The following is a 25,754-nucleotide window of genomic DNA, read 5'->3' as shown; positions in this document are numbered from 1 at the left end:
TACCTTATGTAGGTTCTATGTGCTGTACCCAGACTGTTAAAGGGGTGACACCGCCGACAGACACGTACCGCTGACACATTGATCCCAATGTTATTACATGCAAACTGTTTCTACTACACTGATGCTTTGCAGTTTAGAAAAGACTAACGAATCATAGCCTTTAACAAGTAATTTTTATATGGATACTTTTTATAACAGTAATAATGGAACCGTCACATGGTGACGTAATTAGATGCGGTACGTGTCTGTCTGATTATATAGTGAATTACCTTGTGGAGCTTCTGCAACGGCCAGAGCTGAGACAGACGAGTGTTGGTAGCTGTGTTGGTCTGATTCCATAACCCACACCTCCCCGTCTACTAGAGACCCCAGAAAGACTTAACGTCCATGTAACATTGCAGCGCATGGATTACAATCACTTGCATGTATGCGCTCGGGTTTCGTCGTTTGACGTTTTTGGAATAGGCCTAACGAAACAGCGTAGGCCTAATTGTACTACGAAAAAAGAGACATCATCAGATGAATCATTCATCTGGACCAGTTACACGGACTCCTCACACTTATTGGTGCTACCACATCTTAAATGTGCTTTACATTAATGAAGAAATAAGTGAATAATGAAAACTCAGAGTCAGTGGTGCGCCTCAACCTAAAGACGCAACTCCCGGTGTCACCCCTTTAACAGTCTGGGTACAGCACATAGAACCTACTTCACGGGTGTCCATTGCGATTTACGAAATGTGTGAAAACGATTTTACATTTGTGGAATGTGTTTTACATTTGCGGAATATGTTTCACATTTGCGGAACCAGTTTTACATTTGTGGATCGCGTTTTACATTTGTGGATCGCGTTTTACATTTGTGGATCGCGTTTTACATTTGTGGATCACGTTTTACATTTGTGGATCATGTTTTACATTTGTGGATCACGTTTTACATTTGTGGATCGCGTTTTACGTTTGTGGATCACGTTTTACGTTTGTTGATCACGTTTTACATTTGTGGATCGCATTTTACATTTGTGGATCGTCATACGCATTCGCAATACTTTTGGCCCCGATTTGACGCTAGAGTCAAAACGGGGCCAAAAGTCACGTGCGTCAAATCGGTGACAAAAGTCACATGATCTAAGTTCAGCTTTTTAATGCCCTATTTGCGAAGCTTTATGGCACCAATTTTACGCAATCCCCTTGAAAATGTCTTGCAAATATGAAGTTAGAAAAAAACTCAAAGGCAAATCAAAATGTGATTGTTTGTGGACAGTTAATCACATTTGTGGATCTCGATTTACATTTGTGGAAAGCAATTTACATTTGCGGAACACGTTTTAGATTTGCGGAACACGTTTTACATTTGTGGAACACGTTTTACATTTGTGGATTGTCCTATACGCATTTGCAATACTTTTGGCCCCGTTTTGAGCCCATAATGGTGGGCGAACATTTGGGACATACATGTACCCAAAATCTTTCTTCTTCATGTAAGGCCTATAAGCCAATCAGGAACTGGGAATTCAGTACTACTTCCTTTTCAATCAAACTGCCTTCCGTTTCAATCAAACTCTCTCACATAGACAAGTATTCTCTCTTGCACATCCTGTTATTCTCTTACATTTACACAGTAATTATGGTTCTTACATATAACTATTCTTATTCACATAGACTATTAATATTACTTACATATACGGTCATTCTGTTTCACACATACTATTTGTCTCTCTTACATATATTGTCATACTTTAGTATGATGGTGCATATAAGAGGGTCTTTTTGTGTGTGTAAGAGAGAATAGCAATCTGTCTAAGAGAGTATGATAGTAAATAAAGGACAGTTTGACTGTGCATGTGAGAGTATGCCAGTTTATGTGCATGAGTGAGTGTAAAGTTTATGAGTGTAATGGTGTATATGTGAGAGTATAATGGTATATATGTGAGAGTATAATGGTATATATGTGAGATTATGGTGTTGTATGTGAGACCAAGTCGTTAATGTGCAAGAGTATAATGGTGTATATGTGAGAGTATAATGGTATATATGTGAGACCAAGGGCCCTATTTTAACGATCAGAAGCGCAAGTATCAAAACGCAAAGCGCAAGTAACTTTGTGCTATTATACCGGCGGGATAAATGACTGCGCCTGGCGCAAATCTAAAATGGGTTGGTCTGAAGTAGCTACATTACTAATGGGTGTGGTTTGGGCGTATCGTGCAATAAACCAATCAGAGCGTCATCTCACATTCCTTTTAAGAGCAGGTGCGCTTGTTCCATGGCGGATTGCTATTATAACGGTGGATTTGCCAGGCGCACGCCAGGAGCGGTTCACAGCCGAGGAGACAGACGTTCTCGTCAGGGCCGTAAAAGATAGAGAAGTGACATTGTATGGGAAAGGCAGAGCAGTTTTCTCATTGCAGTAAGTTGCCCACTCATGCTGCTTATTCAAATTCTTGTTCTTATTTTTATATATATTTTATTCTTTTAATTGTTATATTTTTAAATTGTTTAGTTCTTAGAATTCGTATAACTGTTGTACTTTTTTTGACTTAATTTAAGACCTGTATATGTTTATTGTTTTCACCTTCCTGCCACAGTAAATTCTGTGTTTGTGTAACATAGGCTACATGGCGAATAAACCAAATTCTAATTCTGATGGGCATGGGAGAAGAAACATACCCAAATTAGCTTCGGTTAAACAGGTGTGGGAGGCAATTGCCACAGTTGTTACAAATCAAGTTCACATACATAGAGATTTCTCATGAAAATCTTTTTAATCATTGACATGAAAGAAATGTAACACAGATAGCCATACAATAAATCAAAACAATTTAACGTAGCTTCGCAGGAAGAAGACCCTAGCTTCGCCAGCAGTGTGCACGGGCCAAGCTTGTGCCCTTAAAATAGCATCTGAATAACGCGCCATTGACTTTAGACTACTTTTTTCCTGATCTCTGGCAGAATTGTTTTTCTGAAACTGCAAAATAGCACCAGGGAACGTTTGCGCCGGAACACGCCTCCTTTTTTCGCTGAACCGCCCCCGGGAGCGCAAGGTCATTCCCTAATTTACCGACGTGCGTCTGTGGAGGGAAAACTCTGCTTTGCGTCGAGTGCAAACTAGGAATGATATTTGCGTCATTGAAAAAGTCAATTGCGCTGGGTGCAAGATAGGGCCCCAAGTATGAATTATGGCCTATACGGCCTCTCATATTTAGCCACTGCAGCGCGCACACAGAAGTCCAGGGGGGTGTTCCATCAACGTTGATTAAGGAAAAGCGAGACTTATTTCGCCAAGTCTCACTTACTTTAGCGAGAGTTCCATTAAGGTGGCTTATTATCTACGTAACCAAGGTAACTTATACTTCGGAACTAGCCTGATCCGTCAAGCTAAACTAAAATGTTTTTGCAAATAATTTCAAACAGGCGGAAGCAGAGTCTCAAAAGACAGTTCCGTCGAGTAAATTCCTGCGCGCTAAAGCACTTTAGTCCGTGTTCGGAAATGTAAATTCAGACCTTTTGAAGTGCAGACAGGTGACATTATTTCTTAACTTGTTTATTTAAATTAATTAATATATGTAAACACATAAATCATTCCTTAACTGTTTTCAAAAGCCATTGGTTAATTGACATAAAATAAGGCCTTAGGTCCTTTGTAGAAAGTAATAGAAAGGAGAGTAGTAGACTGCAGTCTATGTAGGTAGGCCTAGACTATATAGTCTGCTGGAATCACACACAAGGAAGCAAACTCACTGTAGCCAAGCCTTGACACTGTTCAGTCTGTCTGCATCTCTGTGTGTCTTTGCATTTGGGACATTCTTGACTGGGCAACTATGCCAGGAAATATGAAGGGTATACTTTGCTCCAAAGCAGTACCTGAATATTATCATCAGTTTTTCAGGTCATCTTGAGACACAAATAATCAAGGAGACTTTTTATTCAATTGTATAAAGTATTTTCATTGTTTAAAGTAGCCTATATGTTGACAAGCCTCTATATTACCTCTCCTTCTGGCTTCCCCAATATTATAGGTGCAATAACCCATGGGTGTATCCAGGCCCACTGGAAGACTCAGGGAGTGACTGTCTGGTGCCCCCATGGTTGAAAAAGTGTTTCTAAAATGCCCTCGAGAGTGGCAAAAATTAGACCAAGTGCCCTACTGTCTGCCATTCACATTGTGTGCCCTCTATAAATGTAAAAACATGTCTTCGTGAGTTCCTTTATAGTAGAGAAAATGTGATGCAGTACCCTATAAGGTGCCCTTACAATGGTTTAAATTGGACTGTTCCCATGCCCTTACTTCCAATGGAAAAGGGTGCTATGATGAAGTGCCCTTTATGCTGCCCCTACATGACAGTGTCCCAAATGTTGCCCTTTCCAAAGAAGACGATTAGATGCTGTGCCCAACAGTCTCCCCTAATGTTCCCACTAGGGCATGCTTTCCCAAAGTGAGGCTGTGACAACCCTTGGACTGACAGTAGCGCCCATCTGTCGACAGAATTCCCTCCAGAAGCGAGGTGAACTGGGGCCCCCTGTCAGAGACCACATCCTCCGGCATGCCATGGAGCCGGAAGACGTGGTCGATGACCACCCGGGACATCTCTTTCGCAGAGGGGAGCTTGGGAAGGGGAATGAAGTGAACCGCCTTAGAAAAGCGGTCCACCACGGTGAGAATCACAGTATTGCCACTAGATGGAGGAAGACCCGTGACGAAATCTAGGGCAATATGCGACCAGGGACGGGAAGGGGTTGTAACAGACCAGCGGGAGGTGAATTGGAGGTTTTGTTTTGAGCACAAACCGAGCAGGCCCCCACGAACCGACGGACATCCTCGGCCATACTTCTGACGCATCAACCTCCACTATAAACTGCCGTGCAGGATCAGGTGTTATGAGGATAGGAGCCGAAGTAAAACGGGCTTTGAGCATACCAAATGCAGCTTGGGCTGAAGGAGACCACAGAAACGGAACCTTCGTGGAGGTCAATGCCGTCAGCGGACCTGCAACCTGGCTGTAGTTGCGAATGAATCGCCTGTAAAAGTTAGCAAAGCCCAAAAACTGCTGAAGGGCCTTGCGAGAGCCAGGTTGTGGCCAGTCGGTGACAGCCCTCACCTTAGCAGGATTCATGCAAATCCCCTCCACCGAGACGATGGACCCCAAGAACGGAACTAACTGGACGTGGAACTCGCATTTCTCCGCTTTAACATAAAGCTTTAACAGGAGTGTTAAAAGCCGTCTTCCATTCGTCCCTTCACGTATCCGAACCAGGTGGTAAGCGTTGCAAAGATCCAACTTTGTGAACACCCTTGCTCCCTGCAAGAGATCGAAGGCCGATGACATAAGCGGCAGGGAGTACCGGTTCTTGATCGTTATGTCATTCAACCCCCGATAGTCTTTACAGGGGCGCAACAAGACCTCCTCTTTCTTCACAAAGAAGAACCACGCCCCGGCCGGAGACGTGGAGGGACAAATGATAACCGCTGCTAGAGAATCATCCAAGTACTTCTCCATGGCCACCCGCTCAGGGGCAGACAGGGAGAAAAGACGGCCCCGAGGAGGAGAAGTGCCGGGGAGCAGGTCAATGGCACAATCGTAGGGCTGGTGAGGGAGGAGACATGCAGCCCGTGACTGACTGAAAACCACCCGCAGATCATGGTACATAGCTGGGACCCCGGAAACGTCCATGTTGTCCTGTAACACAGGAACAGAAACAGGCACAGAAGAACAGGCAGACACAAGACAATGGGAATGACAGTAAGGACTCCAAGACAATATGGACGACGCCGACCACTTAATATGAGGGTTATGGAGGGAGAGCCAGGGGTGGCCCAAAACCATGGGCACAGAGGGAGAGTCAAGAACAAAAAAGGACATGTTCTCTCTGTGGTTACCTGAGGTCACGAGACCCACGGACTCGGTGACTTGGGTGATGGTGGTAAGTTCCTCACCGCTAATGGTGTGTACCGTGAGAGGTTCTTGGAGGTCCTGAAGGGGAACCCTGTTCTTAACGGCCCAGCCAAGGTCCATGAAATTCCCCTCTGCACCCGAGTCCACCAAGGCAGAGCAGGAGAGGGACAAACGATCCCATGACAGGGTAACAGAAATCAGTGTACGGGCAACGACTGATGGAGAGATAGAAGAACCGCTCGCCAGGACTCCCCTGTTCAACGGTGAGCAGGGGCTTTTAATGGATACTTTGCCGCAACATGACTCGCTCCGACGCAGTACAGACACAAGCCCAGGTTCATCCTGCGGCTTTTCTCTTCTGTCGACATGCTTAGTTTGCCCATCTGCATGGGCTCTGGAGGAGACAGGGAGGGAAAGGACGGCCCAAGAGAAGGGTTTGTAACGTCTTCCGCTCGCACCTGGGTGGTGCTCCGGGCCCGGCGCCTAAGGTCAAAGCGTTGATCAAGGCAGATGGCAAGACGGACCAGGTCATCAAGCAGATCTGGAGGGCCACGGGCGTAGATCTCGTCTTGGATTTCTGCTCTCAGTCTGTCTAAAAACCGTGCCACCAGGGCCTCTGCATTCCATTCGCTTGTGGCAGCCAAGGTCTTAAACTCTATGACATAATCTGCCACTGTCCGACAGCCCTGGTGAAGCGAGGCCAACTGCCGGGACGCCTCTTTACCGAAACACCGATCTATCAATGATCCTGGTCATCTCAGTCTTGAAGAGATCAAAGTCATCGCAACACTGATGGTGAGCCTCCCAGACGGCCGTCCCCCATTCATGAGCCCGACCCATTAGGAGAGAAATGACGTAGGCCACCCGTGTGTGCCCCGTCTCGTATGTGACCGGTTGGAGGGAGAAGACGACCTCGCACTGAGTGAGAAATGCACGACAGGCAGCAGGCTCCCCCGCGTACAGCGGTGGATTGTTGATGCGGGGCTCCGGAGTACGCATAGAACGTTAGGCGGCGGTCCCCTGCATGTTGTCCTGGTCTTGCCGAAGTCGCTGGAGCTCCGTGGTGAGCTCCGAGCTCCGATCAACGAGGACTTCCGTCATGCGGCGAGAAGCGTTTAGCTGTTCCTCGTGCCTGCCTAGGATTGCACCCTGGTGCTCCAGCGCAGAACGAACAGGAGAAGTCTCCACTGGGTCCATGTCTGGCCGAAGAGTTATGTCACGGCTGGCTGCAAGGAGGACCCAAAAGCGGAGTGCGGAACGTAAAGTTTATTAAAGGACAACTGAAAACTCACGAGCAAAACTCTGGAACCAAAACAGAAAACAAGCCGTAGAAGGTAACTCAAAAGGGAATGATCCGAAAGGATCACCGTCAGGAAAGGCAGGGTCCGAGATTGGGAAGGCAATCCAGTGTGTCCAGGGAAGGGTAAGGCAGCGGCTCAACGTGGCTGGAACAAAAACCGTATCGCAGGATATGGAACTGGAACTCATAACAAAACTCTTCGGCAAAGGAGAGAAAACAGAGGGTATTTATAAGGGGTGTAATCAGCGCAAAATAAGGAACAGGTGGTGATAAGGAAAAAGCTGCTGATAGAAAGAGCGCTGCCATGAAACACAGTGACCACTAGGTCACCCCTCAAACCCTGACAATAGTGGGTTAAGCAAGGGAAGTTTGTATAGTGCTTTGTGTTGCACACTTCTTGTGCAAGCTTGGAAGAAGAAAAAAAGGCATACGAGTAAGGGCCTGTGCCCCAGTAGAGTTTTATGTCTAGCAACGCCCCTGTCTTAAACCAATTTATTCCATGTTATTTTTGCTCAGTGTTACTCTGGTGAGCTCCCTTTTTATTCTATCCTACACTGCTAACTCATTTTCTAGATGTTAGTAATGTTCAGTGTTGGGATAGTTACTAATAGATTACTAATAGAATAGTAATAGATTACACATTACTAGTTACTTTAAAAAAACTTTACTAGATTACTCACTGCTGAAAGTAACTAGTTACACTACTAGTTACATTACTTTTGGATTACTCCGTGACATCACCTGAGATGCACTTGCCAAATAACAATATATATGCCCAAATCAACTCATACTCTCTTTTATGCTTTTTAATACCACAAAGCTGACAAAAAAGTTGTGAACATCAACCTAAAAGTTGTCAAAGCATAACAAGGCTACAGTACTGGCAGTAAGCAAAATGTCTCAAAATAAAATAATGCTTAAAACTTTAAATGGCAACATTTCCTCTTCTATGTATGCTGCTACAAGCCTGTTTATCTCTGCTTTGGTAACCTGCTGATGTTGAAAGTCAAGTCGTGACTGCTTGGCTGGTGTCGGCAACAATGGCAACGGCAACCTTTTAACGGCGTCAGTGTCACTCAGGGTTCGGGGATCCTTAGCTATAGTCTTGAGTTACATTGTACAGTTACGTTTTTGTCCTTTCGTGCAACTAATACGAAGTAATGTGAATACCTCCATCCCTCAAAAGACGTCCGAAGCGGCTCTGCCATTCTTGTTTCGCCTCCTGAAGTCTGGGGCTAAGTCAACTGACGAGTGTTAAGCAAACACACGTAGCCTACTGTAAAGGGAAGTTTAATTTGTTGTTTTTTTCTCCTCCCGATATGCAGATGGGTAACGCAAGTAACGCAAGACATTTTTGTATTAGTAACTGTAATGCGATTACTGAAGTTATCAAATGTAATCTGATTACCCCCAACACTGGTAATGTTGCACATGAAGTAAAGTGGTACCATGATTTGACAGTTTTAATTATTGTATTAAAATCTTCTCCCTGTACACCAACAGCTGCACCTCCAGTCATCCGTCTGTTAAACTTCTGAAGTTTGCGGACGACACCACCCTCATTGGGTTCATCTCTGACGGGCATGAGTCTGACTATAGGTGGGAAGCTGACAACCTGGTGACCTGGTGTAGCCAGAACAACTTAGAGCTCAATGGTCTTAAGACAGTGGAGATGGTTGTGAACAGTAAGAATACAGCCCCACTCACCCCCATCACCCTGTGTGACTCCCCAGTCAACACTGTGGAGTCCTTCCGCTTCCTGGGCACCATCCTCTCCCAGGACCTAAAGTGGGAACTGAACATCAGCTCCCTCACCAAAAAAGCACAACAGAGGATGTACTTCCTACGGCAGCTGAAGAAATTCAACCTGCCAAAGACAATGATGGTGCACTTCTACACAGCCATCATTGAGTCCATCCTCACCTCTTCCATCACCATCTGGTACGCTGCTGCCACTGCCAAGGACTAGAGCAGACTGCAGTGTATCATCCGCACTGCTGAGAAGGTGATCGGCTGCAATCTGCCTACCCTCGAGGACCTGCACACCTCGAGGACCCTGAGGTGTGCGAGGAAGATTGTGGCCGACCCCTCCCACCCTGGTCACTCCTTGTTCCAGCTACTCCCCTCTGGCAGAAGGCTGCGGTCCATCAGGACCAAAATCTCATGCCATAAGAACAGTTTCTTTCCATCTGCTACTGGCCTCTTCAACAAGGCCAAGGACTCCCATTGACATTCATTCACTTATTTAACTATTATAAGTCCATCTAATGGCAATTACAGTATGCACAAGCCACCTTACCTCAGTATCCGATTGCCGATGTTGACCACTCACGCTGCTCATTCGTATTCTTATTTTTATATATATTTTATTTTATATTTAAATTGTTGTATTCTTAGATTGTTTAGTTCTTAGAAATAGTTAAACTTTTGTACTTTTACTTAATTTAAGATTCGTATATGTTTAGTGTTTTGCACCTTCCTGCCACAGTAAATTCCGTGTTTGTATAACATACATGGCGAATAAACCGAATTCTGATTCTGATTCCGAAAATAGTTTGTGTATAGTTTACATTTGAGTAAGCAGATACAGATATACATTTGAGTTTTATCTTAATATTGTCAATGGATTAAACTATTGCTAAAACAACAAAGGAATTTGTTGGGAATTCTGGGAAAACGTTACAACTTCATCCAGTATCGTAAAATCTAATCTTTCATTTCATTTCCAAATCCATGGAAGTTAGTATTCCATATCTTAAAGTAGCACTCGTAGATCAACATGCCGCCACAAAGTACCATAGCTTTCCTTCACTCCTACTGTATATTTGTCCCATATGCACAGTGCTGCAGTCCTGTTATGTCACATAAAATGGCTGCCCTCGTATGAAAGGACAGGATGAAGGGAGGAAACTTAAGATAAGGGTTCAAACCAAATCCAAATCGCGATCTTCACTATCCACTTCAGCTCAGACCTCATCTCGTCTTACACCAGCAGAGTCCATACAGGTGTAGCACACATGTGAGCTTAGAGGCCTGGGTTTGTCATTAGACCTATTGTGAGATTGATGTTAAACTATAAAAATATCAAGCGAAAATTGATTTTGGATGCTCCAGGAGGGATGAAAGTCCCCAGGATAAAGCGTTGCAGGTCGATGTTGACTTCATAAAAAGGCAAGAGGGAGAGTTCTTATATTACGTTACTTTACTGCTTGATGATTGAAGGAGGACACAGACATATCTGCAGCGGTTCTGTTACTTCCATTATATTGACAAATGAAAGCCTTACAGACTGCATGTGTCTGACGCCTTTCATTGTTGTTTGTGAGTTGGTGGATATTTTAGACTGCCATGTCAATTTCATCACTGTACACTTAAAAAAAAAATGATTAATGAGTCGTGTATTTGCAAGTCAATACATCTTACATAAAGATGTATTTTCTCTTTGAAAGGTAACAACACCTAACAAAACAGATTTTACTCCACACAAGTCACTTTGCCAGGTATTGACATGGTTTGACTACCGAGCAGGGCCCTCACATTAATGGGTGGGATAAAGAGCATTATCATACAGTAGGGGTCATGGACTTCACAGAGCACCCAGCAGCCAAGAGAGGCCTACCGTTCTTTACAGGACAGATTAGAGGCTAATCTGTCATCTAGCCCTAAAAGCGAGTCATAGTGCCTGGTTTTAAGAGGTTTCACAAAGACAGAAACATGGAAAATTTTCAGTTTAGTGAGTGTCTATGTGCTTGTATGTGTGCTTGTGTGTGTGTGTGTGTGTGTGTGTGAGAGAGAGAGAGAGAGAGAGAGAGAGAGAGAGAGACCCTAATGGACATACAGGCCCCAAGAAACTGCACCTATTTTCGCCCATCAAAGGTGGGATTGTTCGGCCAGAGTTTCGTAATGGAAAGCATTAGTTCTGGATCCGTTTCAATGGGGTGATTAAGCCATCAAAGGTCACGGTATACGATCCACTACATGAGAGGAGGAAGAAATCCCTCTTTTTATGTTTTCTCCTCTTAACCCGATCCCACAGGAGCAGCAGCTTTCCAGTCTAACATACAGAAGTACACACTAGATGTGACACTTGTATGTTAGCATGAGCATATGATAATGGATGAATTTTAAGTGTTTCTCCCATCAAACCCAACCCAGTGTTTTAAAAGGGTCTACATCCCTGTCAGTTTAATTATAAAGAAGGCAAATAAAGTTTGAGGATGAGGGAAAAAGCAGCCATGCTGAATTAGTATGAATTATGAACTAAAAGTTGACTGAAACTAGGTTGATATAAATGTGAATTTTTAATTGCAGTTGTGTTGGATCATAAATTATGAGTTAAACTGCATTATTTGTACAGTGTAACTGCAACTGCTATGTCTGCATTTGTTTTAATCTTGTGTCTTACTGAGAATACAGACCAACTTACATATTGACAATTTCCCTTCTCAATCACAGGTATTGCCTACCTAAGTGGTATGTGCAGTGAGAAAAGGAAGTGCATTCTGGCTGAAGACAATGGGCTCAACCTTGCCTTTACTATTGCCCATGAGATGGGTCACAAGTGAGTCCAGTACACCACATGAGTGTAATTTCAACAAAATAGATGGACAACCAAACTTTCAGGTGAAATGACAAAATGCTAACATACAGCAATGCTGGAATACTAATGTCTCCTATATAGCATCATAAGTAATTGCAACTGGTTGTGAAGTGCAGCTAAACCAGTCGCTAAAACAATGGCCTGGCTTGTGTCAGTGCTAAGAGTGTACACCATATCTGTAATAAGGATTAGAAGAGCCAAAAAGGCTGTGGGCTCCACAGTCTACACCACGGAGACTCACCATGTGACTATTACCTAGCTGCTCCACTAATTCTAATGTAGCATCTGGTTTAATTAAAAACTTCCAAGGCTAAGTCATCATCTACTCAGTCCTAAATTCAAAATAGGAAACTCTTAGGTTGTTCGATTTTCAGTTGTTTAGTTATGACAGCCAAAAATTCAAAGAATCCCCAAAGCTAAACAGTTTTGCTTTGTAAATGGGTTTTCTGTACATGTTGTATCTAAGGTTATTTTGTTGCTAGGAATGTCTGTCTGTGTATCTTTTTGTTTGTCAGATTGTGGGTCTGTTGTGGTCTGACAAATCTGTCTCTTGTGATGAGATCAGACTTGTCTTGCTCGTTGTTATGAGCTCAAAGCAAATGCTGATTTTGATAGTGCTGATTCATGACAACTGAGATACTAGAGGCATCTGAGTTTGTGTCAATCTTTGTATATAGCTATTCCTTCAATGTTTAAACAGCGGTGATTGCATATTGTAGCAATTTATATGTTTACGCTTCGACATGTAAGGCATGGGCTTTGAGGAGAGCTCAGTGGGTAGTTTTCGTTTGGATATAGTGTTTATACTTTTAGAATAATTACTTTATGTTTTTTTTGTGTAGGTATATGTAATGTTAGATATTAGAAAGTTGATGATGTAATACACTACAGTGTACACTAGAGTACACTTTTACCAAATGAGCTCATGGATCAGAGATGTTTGTCAATACATGGCACATACAGTATTGGATTTATAGAGTATTTAATTTTTCACAAAGCCAACACTCATTGTCGACGCTGAAAACGACGAGACGTGAAGTTATCTCCAACTTCGTCTTTGAATCGCACATAAATGAGACAGGTAGAAATAAAGTGCAACTGTCAATGGCATGATACAATGTGAGCCCAGTTGGCGCGGCTTAACAAGAAGCTCAGGTGAGTATTTCCTTCAGTGACGTAAATGTCAGGGCTCACATCTGTTGTAAGACCGTTCAGAAAATAAAATAACTCTTTGATGATTAGTAGGATTTTCCTGTGATCAGCTGTTTGACAACTAGTATTCGCCGACAATGGTAGACCAAGCTTGGCCTGAGTGTTTTGGAGAACTGATGTATTTAGACTTTTAAGATGACAGAATATCTGCCCTCAGTGGGAATTATCATGGAGGCAGTGCATTCGTAAAATTACCAAGTGCTGTCTCCTGTGAATCCACACAAATTGAACGCTTCAACACCTCATCCACCATTGCCTGTTTGTCATTTTCTTTTCGAAAACACTAAACAATAAGACACATAATTGTCCTAGTAAATGCAATGATTTGAAATACTTTTCAAGACTTTGACATCAATAATGACCTTTAACACAAAGTTAACTGAAATTTAAACTGACTTGGACCTAAACCTAACCCTAATTCATTTGATATTTTGAAAAATATACAAATTAGTGAAGTATTCCTGATGAGGTCATGTTCTGTTTGTTACTGTAATTAAGTTGATAACAGATGTTAGTTTTTTCCCAAATAGTTAAATAAAGCTTGTGTGGATAGCTTATGACATATAGCATGTGTTATACATTAGTGAGTAAACTATATTTTCCTTCTTTAAAAAATTGCTTTAGCTGCAAGCTCTGTCCATTATGGATTCTAAAGTAAAAATGGCAACCTCTTTATTTGCTTTTCCCAAGTTTGAAAACCGCACCAACAACTAGAATATGTGAAATGAATGAATGGATGAATGGATAATCATAATGAATTGATAGATGGTGTCTCTAGTCAAGGGACTTTGGTTTAGAGGATGTGTTTTTATGTGTGTGTATTAATAAGGCTTTGATCTTCGTAATAGCTCACAGAGACATAAGGATATCTTATCTGGTCCTCATTCCATCGTTCAAAATGAGATTGCTTCTTTTCAACAGTGCTCTCCCATCTCTGCCTCATTGCCACATTGTATAACCACAAAAGTAAATGAGCCTTAGGCTGGCATTGCACATTGAAACTTTCAGTTAGATGAAACTTAGGTGAAAAAAAAGTTGCAATCGAGTTGCAAGTTTTAAAGCCCTCTGCAATGTACTTGAAAATTGAATGAAACTTAACAGTTGCAAAACTCTTTTGTGAAAGTGGTTTATCACAACAGCTAATCAAAACGCTAATGAGTCAGATTACGTGAAACTACCATTGATTTGGTATCAATCCAACCAGTTTCAACTGACTAATTTTCTCCACAATGGTTTATCACCAAATTGAACAAAATAATAAAACAGAAGATGGTCTCTTCTTTAATCCTTCACCCTCAGACTTTTAGTCTTTTTAGGTCATGTTTTTTTCCTCCTGCATATCAAACAGCACAAATGCACTGATAGCTCTCTTCCTATTCTCCGGGTCAGCCAAAGTAGCAGAAATACTTTGAAACAAAGTAGCTAGCCAGTACCAGAAGAGCAAGCAAATTATATGAAATAATATACAAAAATGCAAATGTGGTTACAATGACACTTCCCTCTTTATATCATCTAGTAAGAAAAAAATGTAGCTAGCAAATCTTAGTGAAATAAACGTTGCATGAGACTTTGATTATGTTGTATTGCTTCATGTAACTGTCAAGTTGCATGGAAATTAGGTTTCATGTAATTTTCCACCTGCAACTAGTATAAAGCCAGCCTTAGTTTACTGTTGAGTCTACCCTGGTCAGGTTTAAATATACAGGTACAGAGGCATTCCTTGTTCTAGGGTAAGGACTGCTTCGGTTTATCTTGCCCAGCAGGACAGAATCCACCGCTTGAATCCTCCCTACCTCACCCTCTGGATTAGCTGAATTCAAATCTGTTTCAGATGTATTCTAACTTTATGCCCTCAACATGCAAATCATGATCAGACAATGCCCATGAATCAGGGTACTTGTGCAGTTATTTAGTTGTTGTTGAACATACTTTACATGTTTCCTTGTTTGCATGCAAGGACTAATGTTGGTGGTTTCATGCCATACTGTACCCTCTGTCCAGGTTTGAATGACTTTGTCCCCAGTTTTGACGATTGCAAAAACCACTGTGATAATGTCTGTCTGTCTCTGTCTGTCTGTCTTTAGTATGGGCGTTAGCCATGATAATGACCACCAGTCATGTGCAGATGGTCTTCACATCATGTCGGGTGAGTGGGTCAAAGGGCAAAATCTGGGTGACGTGTCCTGGTCCAGCTGTAGCCGTGGAGACATGGAGAAGTTCTTGAGGTAACAATCACTTCTCCACTCTTCACAATATATTACTTAAAGTGAAAGTGCCCATAGGTTTATGTACAGTGAAATAACTGTCAAAATACATTAAAATACCTATACATTTACCTAAACTACAACCCCAACCAAAACCCAAATTGCAGTGAAATGCAATTTTTTGTATTGCTTACCCACCGTTTTTTTCTGCTTTTAGTTCTTTTCAATGATGAGTTTAAAAGGTTAGAGAAGCCCTGCAAGAACAGACAGAAATAGTAGAGCTGAATCAACAAAACATGTTAACCATGGACTGGCTCCCACCGTCTTAATATTTTCTTTTTGAGTAGAGAATACCCTTGTGAAACATACAGTATTCTTCTCTTCAAAGATGGGAATAGATAACATTGCCCTGTCCCATGTCTTGGTCATCTCTTTGGATAATAATCAAGTGTTCAGAAGAAAGAAAAGAGTGCCTTTGCTAATTTGTTGTAGGTCCAAATCCAGCAGCTGTCTCCTTCAGACTGACCCTCTGAGCCTGAATTCAGTGATTCTGCCCTCCAAGCTCCCAGGGATGACCTACACTGCAGACGAACAGTGTCAGATCCTGTTTGGCCCCAGTGCATCACACTGCAAGAACATGCAGGTGAGGGTCCAGGAGGGGGATATAGAATAGAGGATATCACAGAAGAATTTAGGGATTTTGCCACAATTTCTAGATTAAATGGGTTTTAGTTATGAGGTCAATCATATGGCACAATATGGTATATCACTCTAAATGTTTTCATTCTCTCTTTGTGCTCTCCAAGGAGTCTCCCTACACTGGTGCCACTCTATTGTATGTTGCAGCATGTATGAAACTGAATGCACATATCAAGGCTGTTCATCAGTCTGACTCTCCTCCTCCAGGAAGGAAAAAATAAGATCCCTATCACTCTGAGAACAAATCCCTCTCTCCTTGCCCTCTAGGGGACCATGAGGAATGTTCCAAATTTGATAAGCAGTTGAGAAGTAATTCATATAAATAGCCACATATTATTGAATCCCCAACCAATTGCTTGGAGTGGATTTCTACCATGAACCACAAAAGTTTATCTGGAGAACTAAGCACTCCTGTCACAAAAGCTGTGTTCCAGATAAGTTGTGGCGGACGTATCTCAGGGGGCTCAGCAATCTCATAAACACCCCATTCATTATGTTATTGTTATCAGACACCATAGCAACCACTGTGCTTTCTTACTAACACTGCACTAATGCCATTGTGCATTGTGAAAAAAGAACCAGCTCATGGATGACACTAGCGTGATATTCAACTCAGGACTATTTGTAATGTAGCTAGTATCCATCCAAAAGGTTTTTTACCAGATCTTGTTTTTACAGGGAAATGCCTGTTAGGTGTTGTTTTTATTTAACTTAAGTGCAAGTGGGAAGAGTGGGTAGAAGGAACACAAAAGGTCAGCTTTTGTAGTTTGTCTCATAAACCCAGTTGTTTGGGGTTACGTATTCAATGTGTGCGGTGTGCCCATTGAAAGATGAGATGTGGGCTTAAACCTGGAAGTGGTTAGAGTTCCAGTACAAGTAACAGCTGGTGACTTGGGAACTCCTCTAACTCACATCTGGCTTCCTAGACCTAGAAAACTCCTGCAACCACCCCACATGCCTCATCGTTTGTGTTTGTGAGAAATGACGAGTGCATGTTAGATTGACCGGTCGCAAAGGAGAATTAACTCAAAAAGGTTTTGGCCTGACCTTCAACCTTTAAATAGGAATTAGCTTCACTCATCACTCAGCTATGCTAGTCCTCTTTGTAGGCACAGATATAGACTAAGGTGAGAAATATTCCTTTAGAAGGGGTTTCTGTGATGGGTTTTCTATAGCAACCTTGTATGCCTCTTTTATTTGTATAGCATTTCATTTCGAATAATTTATTTGAGAACAATTTGGAAATCCCAAGTACAGGATTTTTGTAGCTTCAGTATAGTCGTGTAAAGTGTTCCTTACTGGAACCCTGTCTCTCTCCTCTCCTCTCTGTGTCCCAGTATGTGATGTGCTCTGGCCTATGGTGTCTCGTGGATGGAGAGAAAGACTGTAAGACCAAGCTGGATCCCCCTATGGATGGTACAGCGTGTGACACTGGCAAGGTGGGTACAGAGTGCTGTGTATTTTTGTCTCATTTTCTATGTTCTTTTCCATAACCAAAATATGTTTAAAAAGATATATATATATATAGTTCTATTTTAAAGAATACCAACAGAAATTAATAAAGATGCATTATAATGTACTGCAGTTTCTACAGTCACAGTTTTCTGTAAGTATTTAAACATAATACTTATACACTATGAAAACAGACAGACAGAAACTGTGAAACATTTTGAGCTATTACAAACAGCCTCATAAGAGACAACCCATGGGCACTGCAGCAGAGCACAGGAGTGAAGGAGAGAAAACAGAGAGAAGGAGGAGGAGACCAGCTGGAGCAGCTCACAGTGAACCCCCTGGCCAGGTTTCAGATTGCCTCTCCTCTCTCTCTGTGTCCAGGCTAACAGAACTACATCCCTGTGTTAAAATATCAGATTGTTGCAAAAGCCTGTCTGTACACCAACCATGACAGTGGAGTTTGCTGGATGTCAGACAAAGGGGTTAAGGGGCCGTAGTGCTTCTCTCAGTAAAACAGTGATTATATTGAGAAGTTTTTACAAAGCTTTTCTCACCAAACCAACAGGGCAAGGTGTTTTGAGTGTTAATAATACAGTACCAGTTATCAGATTGTAATAATGTTTCATTTGTTACACTAGTGCACAGTGCCCGTGATGCAGTCATTGATTAAGATGTTGGTTAGACTGATTCCTGGAACCGTAGATAGATAGTGCACAGTGTCTATGATGAAGTAGGTGACACACACACAGATTCCTAGAATTATAGAGAGGGCATTGTGCCTGTGATGCAGTCAGTGAGTAAGATGTCGGTCACACACAGATTTCTGGAATTATAGATAGATAGTGCAGTTCCCATGATGCAGCTGTTGATGACAGTTCTCATACTTATCAGTGGCTTTGGTATCTGCATTTCTCAGATCACAACTGAAATTCAAAAAAATACTTGTTCAACCTCCACATCATCTAGTCACTTATGCAAATCCTGAATGCAATTTCTCATTATTTTTTACAAATTGCCAATTCTCTGATACATTAATGCAAATAATTAAGTAGCCTACAATTGTCTGCTGTTTCCTACATTATCAATTACTCATGTTGATCAAAATGTATTAGATGTTCTCTGTTAAATTGTCTACCTTCACAAACATCTAGACATTTAGTAAAGTACATAAGTCATTAAATGCACAATGGTTGAGCTAGTTGTCATAATTGTAATTGTAAGAACATTGTTCCTGTCGTATGCCCAGTGGCGGATTTAAGCATAGGCAACATGGGTTGTTCGCCCAAGTAGCCCTACAAACAAAAACCGCCACTGCATATGCCCATGACTCACTATATCCATGCCTCAAGAAAACGTGGTAGGAATAGTGTTCTTGTCCTATACCTGTTGCAGCTCGTTTCAACACATACAAATGACCGAGGAACAGGCCCAGATCATGAAGTTACAGACCCTGTGCAGTGCCCATGACCCAACCTTTATGACCATAGGTGAGGGTAGGAACGAAAATTGACCAGTAGATCGAGAGCTTTGCCCTCCGGCTCAGCTCTCTTTTGTTGACAATGGTGTAACAGAGAAAATGTAATACCGCCCTCACTGCCCTTATTCTCCGGCCAACCTCCCGCTCCATTCTCCCCTCACTTGTGAAAAGGACCCTGAGGCTTTGCCACTGTGGAGTTGTTTGACTACCTCAGTGACCTCCCCCAGGGAAATTGAATCTGATCCCCCCCCCCATCAGCCTCCAGCTCTGCCTCTATCATAGTTGAGCAGTAGTAAAGGCTTATATATGCTTCTGGGTTTTTCGAAAAACGGACACATGGGAACGCCCTCTTCTCCGAGGAACGCCCTCTACGAGCTCTCCGTCAACCCTCGGAGAGCCCCGGAGAGCTCGACGTGCACCTCCTGAATTTTCTAACTATCCGTCGTGAGCGACGGAGAGCTACGGAGACCCCCTTGGCTGTGATTGGTCATTTTTAAGAATCGCTTGCATCAGGGGCGGGGTTGCCGGGATAAACAGGACAAACAGAATCCTTTGACCGCCATTGCTGTAAGTTTTCACTATTCATATTTCAGCTAAACAGTACATGTAAATCAGCATCTGAATTAAAATGTGACGATAAATGGGCAATGTAGTTGCTGAAAATGTGCGTATTTTATTGATGAAACGGCTAATTTGTAAATTTGCTCCGACTTCTCGATAACCTAGGTAAATAAACACTCCACGACGATTTACAAAAAACCGTTGCGCCACCTACTCTTCTGGCGGTGAATTGTTTTCAGCACCCACAGCCTACGGAGAACCATAAATGCAGTCTATCCGTCCGTATCCTTGCGTATCCGTGCGCCCGCCCATCCGTAAACGGAGATGCAGAAGCATATTGCGGCCTTAAATCTGTAGTCCTAAAAGACTACAGTGATCAGGCGATTTACGTATGTGCGCTTACCCGTGCGTTTCCCGCAGCACTTTTCAGTTAAGGCGACCGCCTAAGCAACACACGCCTGCCGCCTTAACTACATCGTCGTCGTTTTATTTTATTTTATAGCGATATCCGCCGTGTTACTGTCCTGTTTTCTCCCTTTCATTCCAAACCGTGACCAACGTGTCTCCCTCCTCTGCAGAACGCATTAGTCTATCCCCCCCCCCCCCAACCCCCCCACCACCGACAGGAGACACTGAATTCACTGTTGGTTATCCCTCGGGGGTATTCCCCTTACTTACATTTAGTCATTTTGCAGACGCTCTTATCCAGAGCGTCTGCTCCTCTTGCCTCGGGGGTATGTCCCTGTACTTACTGTAAGTCGCTCTGGATAAGAGCGTCTGCTAAATGACTAAACGTAAATGTAATGTAGCTATACTGAAACAAAGTAGTCACTTAAAAGTTGGCCTTCCTCTTAGTTAGTTAGCCAGCATTTCATTCAAAAAAGAAAGCATGCTCACCTGTATGTATTGGAATTTGCCATAATTCATGAGTCTGCTTGTCTTATTGAGTTTGTAATAGACAGCGATGCACGTTGCACGATGGACTATTTGATTTTCACGAACCACTCATCAGAGCAATTCACAGCATTTCAACTGAGATCAGTTGTTCAAGTGCTTAGTTGAGTTCAGCTAAATGTTGTGTAGCCTATAGTGCAGCTCAACGTATAGTGCCAGCACAACATGGCTGAAAGCTTCAAGGATTTTGATTCAACTCTGGTGTGTGTGTTTGTGCGGTTCTGCAGTGGTGTCGTGCTGGGGACTGTGTGAGCCGGGGGCCACCGACGGAGCCCACAATGGGAGAGTGGAGCCCCTGGGGCTCCTGGGGAGCTTGCAGTCGAACTTGCAGCACCGGGGTCAGCGGCAGGCAACGCAAGTGTGAGAACCAAAGGTACTTAAAGTGGTATGAGTAAAAAATATATACTGTATATTTTGTTTATTTTTGTAGGTAAGAACAGTTGATTTCCTTAGTAATGTATTGTCATCTAACCAAGTCTGAGAACAGGGAAATGCGAAGGCTCCAGGGTAGGGTTTAACACTCCGGGGTGCCAGCGAACGCACTGGTGTACAGTACAGTCAAACGTTATTGACTGTCATAAAATGGTCTAATGTGCCACATTTCCTCCTACTCATAACTTGCAATGCCTACTCCGTGACAAACTTTGCTATGCAAACGCATTTGAGGTGGCATGAGAAATCTCAAATGCCTAGAGTGTTACCCATTTAACAGCTGCATTACACAAGAGCCGGAGCATGGTCGCACCCCAAGCCATGCGATAATGTTTTACCTGATGAGATCTCTTCTTAACTTCTTGCAAACTCTGTACTTATGATTTACATACAGTATAATACTGTCTCCTTTAGGTTGAGCTGGAAGAGCCGGGACTGCATTGGCCTCAAGATGCAGTACAGGCTGTGTGAGAACATGCCCTGCCCTTCCGGCATCCCCAGCTTCAGAGACCAGCAGTGCCAGACTTTCAACCGCCCCTCCCTCCACTGGCACGCAGTCATGGACGACGGTGGGTACTCTGAACACCACAGCAACAGGCACTCACAAAACTTTTAATTAAAGTAATTCATTTAATTCGCTCTGGATAAGAGCGTCTGCTAAATGTAAATGTAATTTATCTTCCCCCACGAATACACCATTGCAACTCAAGAACATTGGATCTATCTACATGTGTGTGTTTGTGTGTGATGTAGGGGGTTTAATATTAATCCAAACAACTAAAACTATTCCCCTATGTTTAAAGGAAGAGAGGTAAACTGAACAGTGTATTAACATTAACCAAATCATGCCAATACCAATGGAATTGCAGTTATTTGAGCAAGAATTGTCAAAGCAATCTAAGTGAAATACATATTTAATAACATTGCAAATTAATTAAATCAATTACAAGGCACACATGTTACAAAGTGGAGGTTTTAACTCTTACCTACTCTACCTTGATTATTGTAAATCAGAGAGAGAAAGAGGTGAGGAAGGAGAAGGAAAAGCCAAAGCTGAGTAGAATTCCTCAGGAGAACAAGAATCTAAAGGACAATGCTTCACAATTCCCTTTATACCTAAGTGTTATCTGTAGAACAACCAATCAGACCACATCTTGACCCTTACTTATCAACATATGACTAGCAATGTGACAGTAAGTTACACAATGAGGTGTGAGACCCATCAAGTAGAGACTCCGTCCACCAACTCCAGATTTTAGCATATGAGAGGTGGGGGCAGGGTGACACCCATCCTTACAGTGAGGTCAGGCCCATGTTACAGTTCCAAAAGGCACCAGCCTGCAATTAGGGAACCTGGGTTCAGTGCAGAATGACAAAGCAGTCTCTCTTAAGTGGCTGATCTTTAAATGACATCACTGCATAGACTGTCTGCCTGCTGTAGTACAAAGCTCCTTTTATTAAGCCTGGGGTCCTTTAACTTCTTCTCTATCTCTCTCCCTTTCTGTTGAGATGGATTTGTTCAGCTTACTTTTTTGTTATTAATCTTTTTCTTCTCTCTCTGTCTAGTTTTCCATTCTCTGTCTACCTCTCACAACCATCTCAATATCCCTTTATTCCACATTACTGAACTTTTACCGGTTACATGATTCTCTCTCTCTCATTATACATTTTACTTACTTAACAGTTAACTAAAAGTAGTGAAGCCCTGCGAAGAAGGTGAATTAGTCTTGGAGTCATTCAAATACTAGAAAATGATTGACAATTATGTGTATACTTTGAGCTGTCTTGTGTGTGATCCCACCATCAAAAACATCTTTCTAAATCAGAACCATGTATTCAAACTGGCTCCAATCCATATTCTCCCATATTTTCCACAGAAACAACAGGAGAAAAAAGCTATCTTTGTACTGTAAGAGATTTCCATAGATAGCCATAATTGTTTAGAACATTGATTAAGATTCCTGTCTCAATGTAAACCATTTATCACTGGACTTTTTTCCTCTGAGCAGAATTACAGGAGTTGCATTTCAAACATTAACATATACACACCGCTATAAGAAAACTTCTCACTGGGCCTCCTGGTCAGGTCTTGGGCTTTGAGAAGTCCACAATGTAAGGGTGTCAGGTAACTGATAAATATCAGTGAGAGGTTGAGTGGGGTGAAGTTGTTGGAGCAAAGAGTGGTTCCCAGAAGTGTATACCTTTTGACCTGTCTGGCAAGAAAATACACCCATGAATAGTTGATGTTGCAAGATATGTTTGTAAATGTTTTCACTGTACAGCCAAAGTATTGAGATATTATTGCACTGTAGTTTTATTGTTTTGTTCACATTACATCAGCTAGCTACCGTAATCAAGATGTCATTGATGCACTATAATTAAGCAATTGAGATGTCATTTTTGCACTATAATATTAGGTATTTTTGTGTACCTGTTAGCTGAGATGTGGTTACTTTGCAATGGGACTAGTAAATACAGTCAGGTTTTTTTTTACTCTGACCACCAAAATACTGTAGAATATGCACTTCTGATCCTTGATCTTCTGCTGTACTTTCTGTATGCAGTATTTGTAAGCAAAGTCATTTGGATAAAAGCATCTGCTGAATGAATATCTGACTACTTGTATACTTGAGAAACTTCTGTAAAAGGCTTCAGCTTTTGTAGCTAAAAAACCATTGGCCAGTGTGCATGCATTGTCTATGTAACATATACATAACTACCACAATTCTAGTCATTTTGTATCTGCTAAGGCAGATAACAAGGTTTACAATGTATACCACATTCCTTACAATGATAAACAGAAAGTCACCTTGTTTAGAACGAACATAAAGAGTTGTGTGATGGATAATTGTTTCTCTCTCTTCTAGCTCACTTGATCTTTTTCTCTCACTCATATTTGTTTCTATTCAGAGAGGCCATGCACACTGTTCTGCTCCTCCTCTGGGAAGGAACAACCCCACCTCCTGTCTGAAAAGGTCCTTGATGGGACTTCCTGTGGTCCACAGGAAGCAGGTCTCTGTGCCAACGGGACTTGTCAGGTACAGTATAAGTTGTTTAACTTGTCGCTGATTGTGTGAGTCATGTACTCAGATGATCTGAGACAGGGTAACAGATTGCCCCTCTCACCCTAACAAATAACTCACAAACTGTATCCAATCGACTATTTATTGGGACAAGCAAAAGTGACAGGTCTCCTACAGTCAAATATAAATCACAGACACTTTCATTTCGATGTACCCCCAAGGCCACCCTCCATTATTTTAACAACACTCTGAGGAGTAGGTGAACGTGACTGAAACAAACACTGGCTCCACAAGACCAAGAGTAATCGTCCCATGGTGTACATTTGTGCCATATGAGAAAAGTAGAAGAAAAGAGAGAGAGAGAGAGAGAGAGAGAGAGAGAGAGAGAGAGAGAGAGAGAGAGAGAGAGAGAGAGAGAGAGAGGAGAAAGAAAGAACGAACAGAGAGGGGTGGGGTATAAGAAGAGAGACAAGAAACAGAGATGGTGATGGAAGAGAAAGGGGAGATGTGGGAGGTTGAAATTATTTTGGTCAAGGGTCAGAAAGCAAGACCTTTCTGGCAAGAGAGAGAGAGAAAGGCAACAAGAAAATAATTGAGACAAACTTGTGTCCTGCCTCCCCACTATCTTCAAAAGCAGTCTGCATAAAGAGCCAAGACTGACACATCACAGGGAGTCAGGTGGCTGAGCGGTGAGGGAATCGGGCTAGTAATCCGAAGGTTGCCAGTTCGATTCCCGGCAATGCAAACTGACATTGTGTCCTTGGGCAAGGCACTTCACCCTACTTGCCTCGGGGGAATGTCCCTGTACTGTGTCCCTGTAATGTAAGTCGCTCTGGATAAGAGCGTCTGCTAAATGACTAAATGACATCATCATCAAATCAAATCAACATTTATTTGTATGGCCCTTTTTACAAGCATTGTCATAGAGGGCTTCACATACGCCCATAGACTGCCCCTCAACCAACCTAAACCTAAAGACAAGGAAAAACTCACTAGAAGAGAAAAATTGGAAAAAACCTTGGGAGCAGCTATTCAGTGAGGATGCCCTCCTCCAGAGACGGTTGGTGAAAGAGTGTGTGTGAAACACTGGACCAGCAAATACAATATAAAGCCCAGCCCAGTTACACACAGCTCTGCTCACCAACACCGATTTACATCTAGCAAAATCAATGGCACCTGAATGGCACACTTTTGTATTAGTTTATTTTCAGATTTAGTAAGTTATGATTTATTAAATCAGGAGGTAATGTTTAATATACTCAAGGCACTCAAGACAAGTGTACAAAATTGCAGTTCTGTGCAATTTTCAAATCAGGTTTAAAAAAAAATAAAAAATACCTATAGAAAGGCATCTTATTCTTGACCACCAAATTGATTGACATTTGAACTTGAATGTGATTGTGTGTGTGTATGTTTTGTGTGTCTTGTCTTAGAAAGTGGGCTGTGATGGGATCCTTGGCTCCATGGCCAGAGAAGATCACTGTGGAGTATGTAACGGCAACGAAAAGTCCTGTAAGGTTGTCAAGGGCGATTTCAACCAGACGGGAGGTGCAGGTAGGATTATTAACCACTATATGTCAGAATGCAGGGGAGATCAACAAAGTAAATTTTCCCTCAAACAAGTGTCAGTTGGAAAATTACAATCACATGTCACCATACAAGGTGTTACGGCCACATGCAAGCTATTTTATGTAATAATTAACAGTTTGCAAGTTAAATGCAAGTTGAAGGCACCAGAAACTGCTTAGGTCATGTTGATGTTCCTGGGATTACAGTGTAGGTTTTGCGTTCCTTATCCAAGCTCTCCAGCACTCCAGCATATTTGTGACCTATATTCTTGGAGGACAGCCAGTTGTGTTGAAAGATATGTATAATATACCATATTATAAATGTATCTCCCCCCAACACACGCACACATACACACTCACACAGCCCACGCATTC

General features: G+C 42.3%; 1 protein-coding gene across 1 annotated transcript in view; it reads left to right on the top strand.

The window, feature by feature from the left end:
- LOC136964577 (A disintegrin and metalloproteinase with thrombospondin motifs 19-like) overlaps positions 1–25,754 on the top strand; it is a 67,874-nt gene that overhangs the window by 23,915 nt on the left and 18,205 nt on the right. The window contains exons 8-15 of the mRNA XM_067258739.1: positions 11,650–11,755; positions 15,091–15,231; positions 15,703–15,853; positions 17,247–17,348; positions 20,584–20,729; positions 21,203–21,357; positions 23,699–23,826; positions 25,245–25,365. Of these exons, the coding sequence (XP_067114840.1) occupies positions 11,650–11,755; positions 15,091–15,231; positions 15,703–15,853; positions 17,247–17,348; positions 20,584–20,729; positions 21,203–21,357; positions 23,699–23,826; positions 25,245–25,365 (1,050 nt within the window). The remainder of the gene's footprint in view (positions 1–11,649; positions 11,756–15,090; positions 15,232–15,702; positions 15,854–17,246; positions 17,349–20,583; positions 20,730–21,202; positions 21,358–23,698; positions 23,827–25,244; positions 25,366–25,754) is intronic.

This window comes from Osmerus mordax, chromosome 20, assembly GCF_038355195.1.
Source record: "Osmerus mordax isolate fOsmMor3 chromosome 20, fOsmMor3.pri, whole genome shotgun sequence".
NCBI lineage: Eukaryota > Metazoa > Chordata > Actinopteri > Osmeriformes > Osmeridae > Osmerus > Osmerus mordax.
The sequence above is the reverse complement of the archived record's forward strand: the minus strand, read 5'-3'. Positions and strand labels throughout refer to the sequence as shown.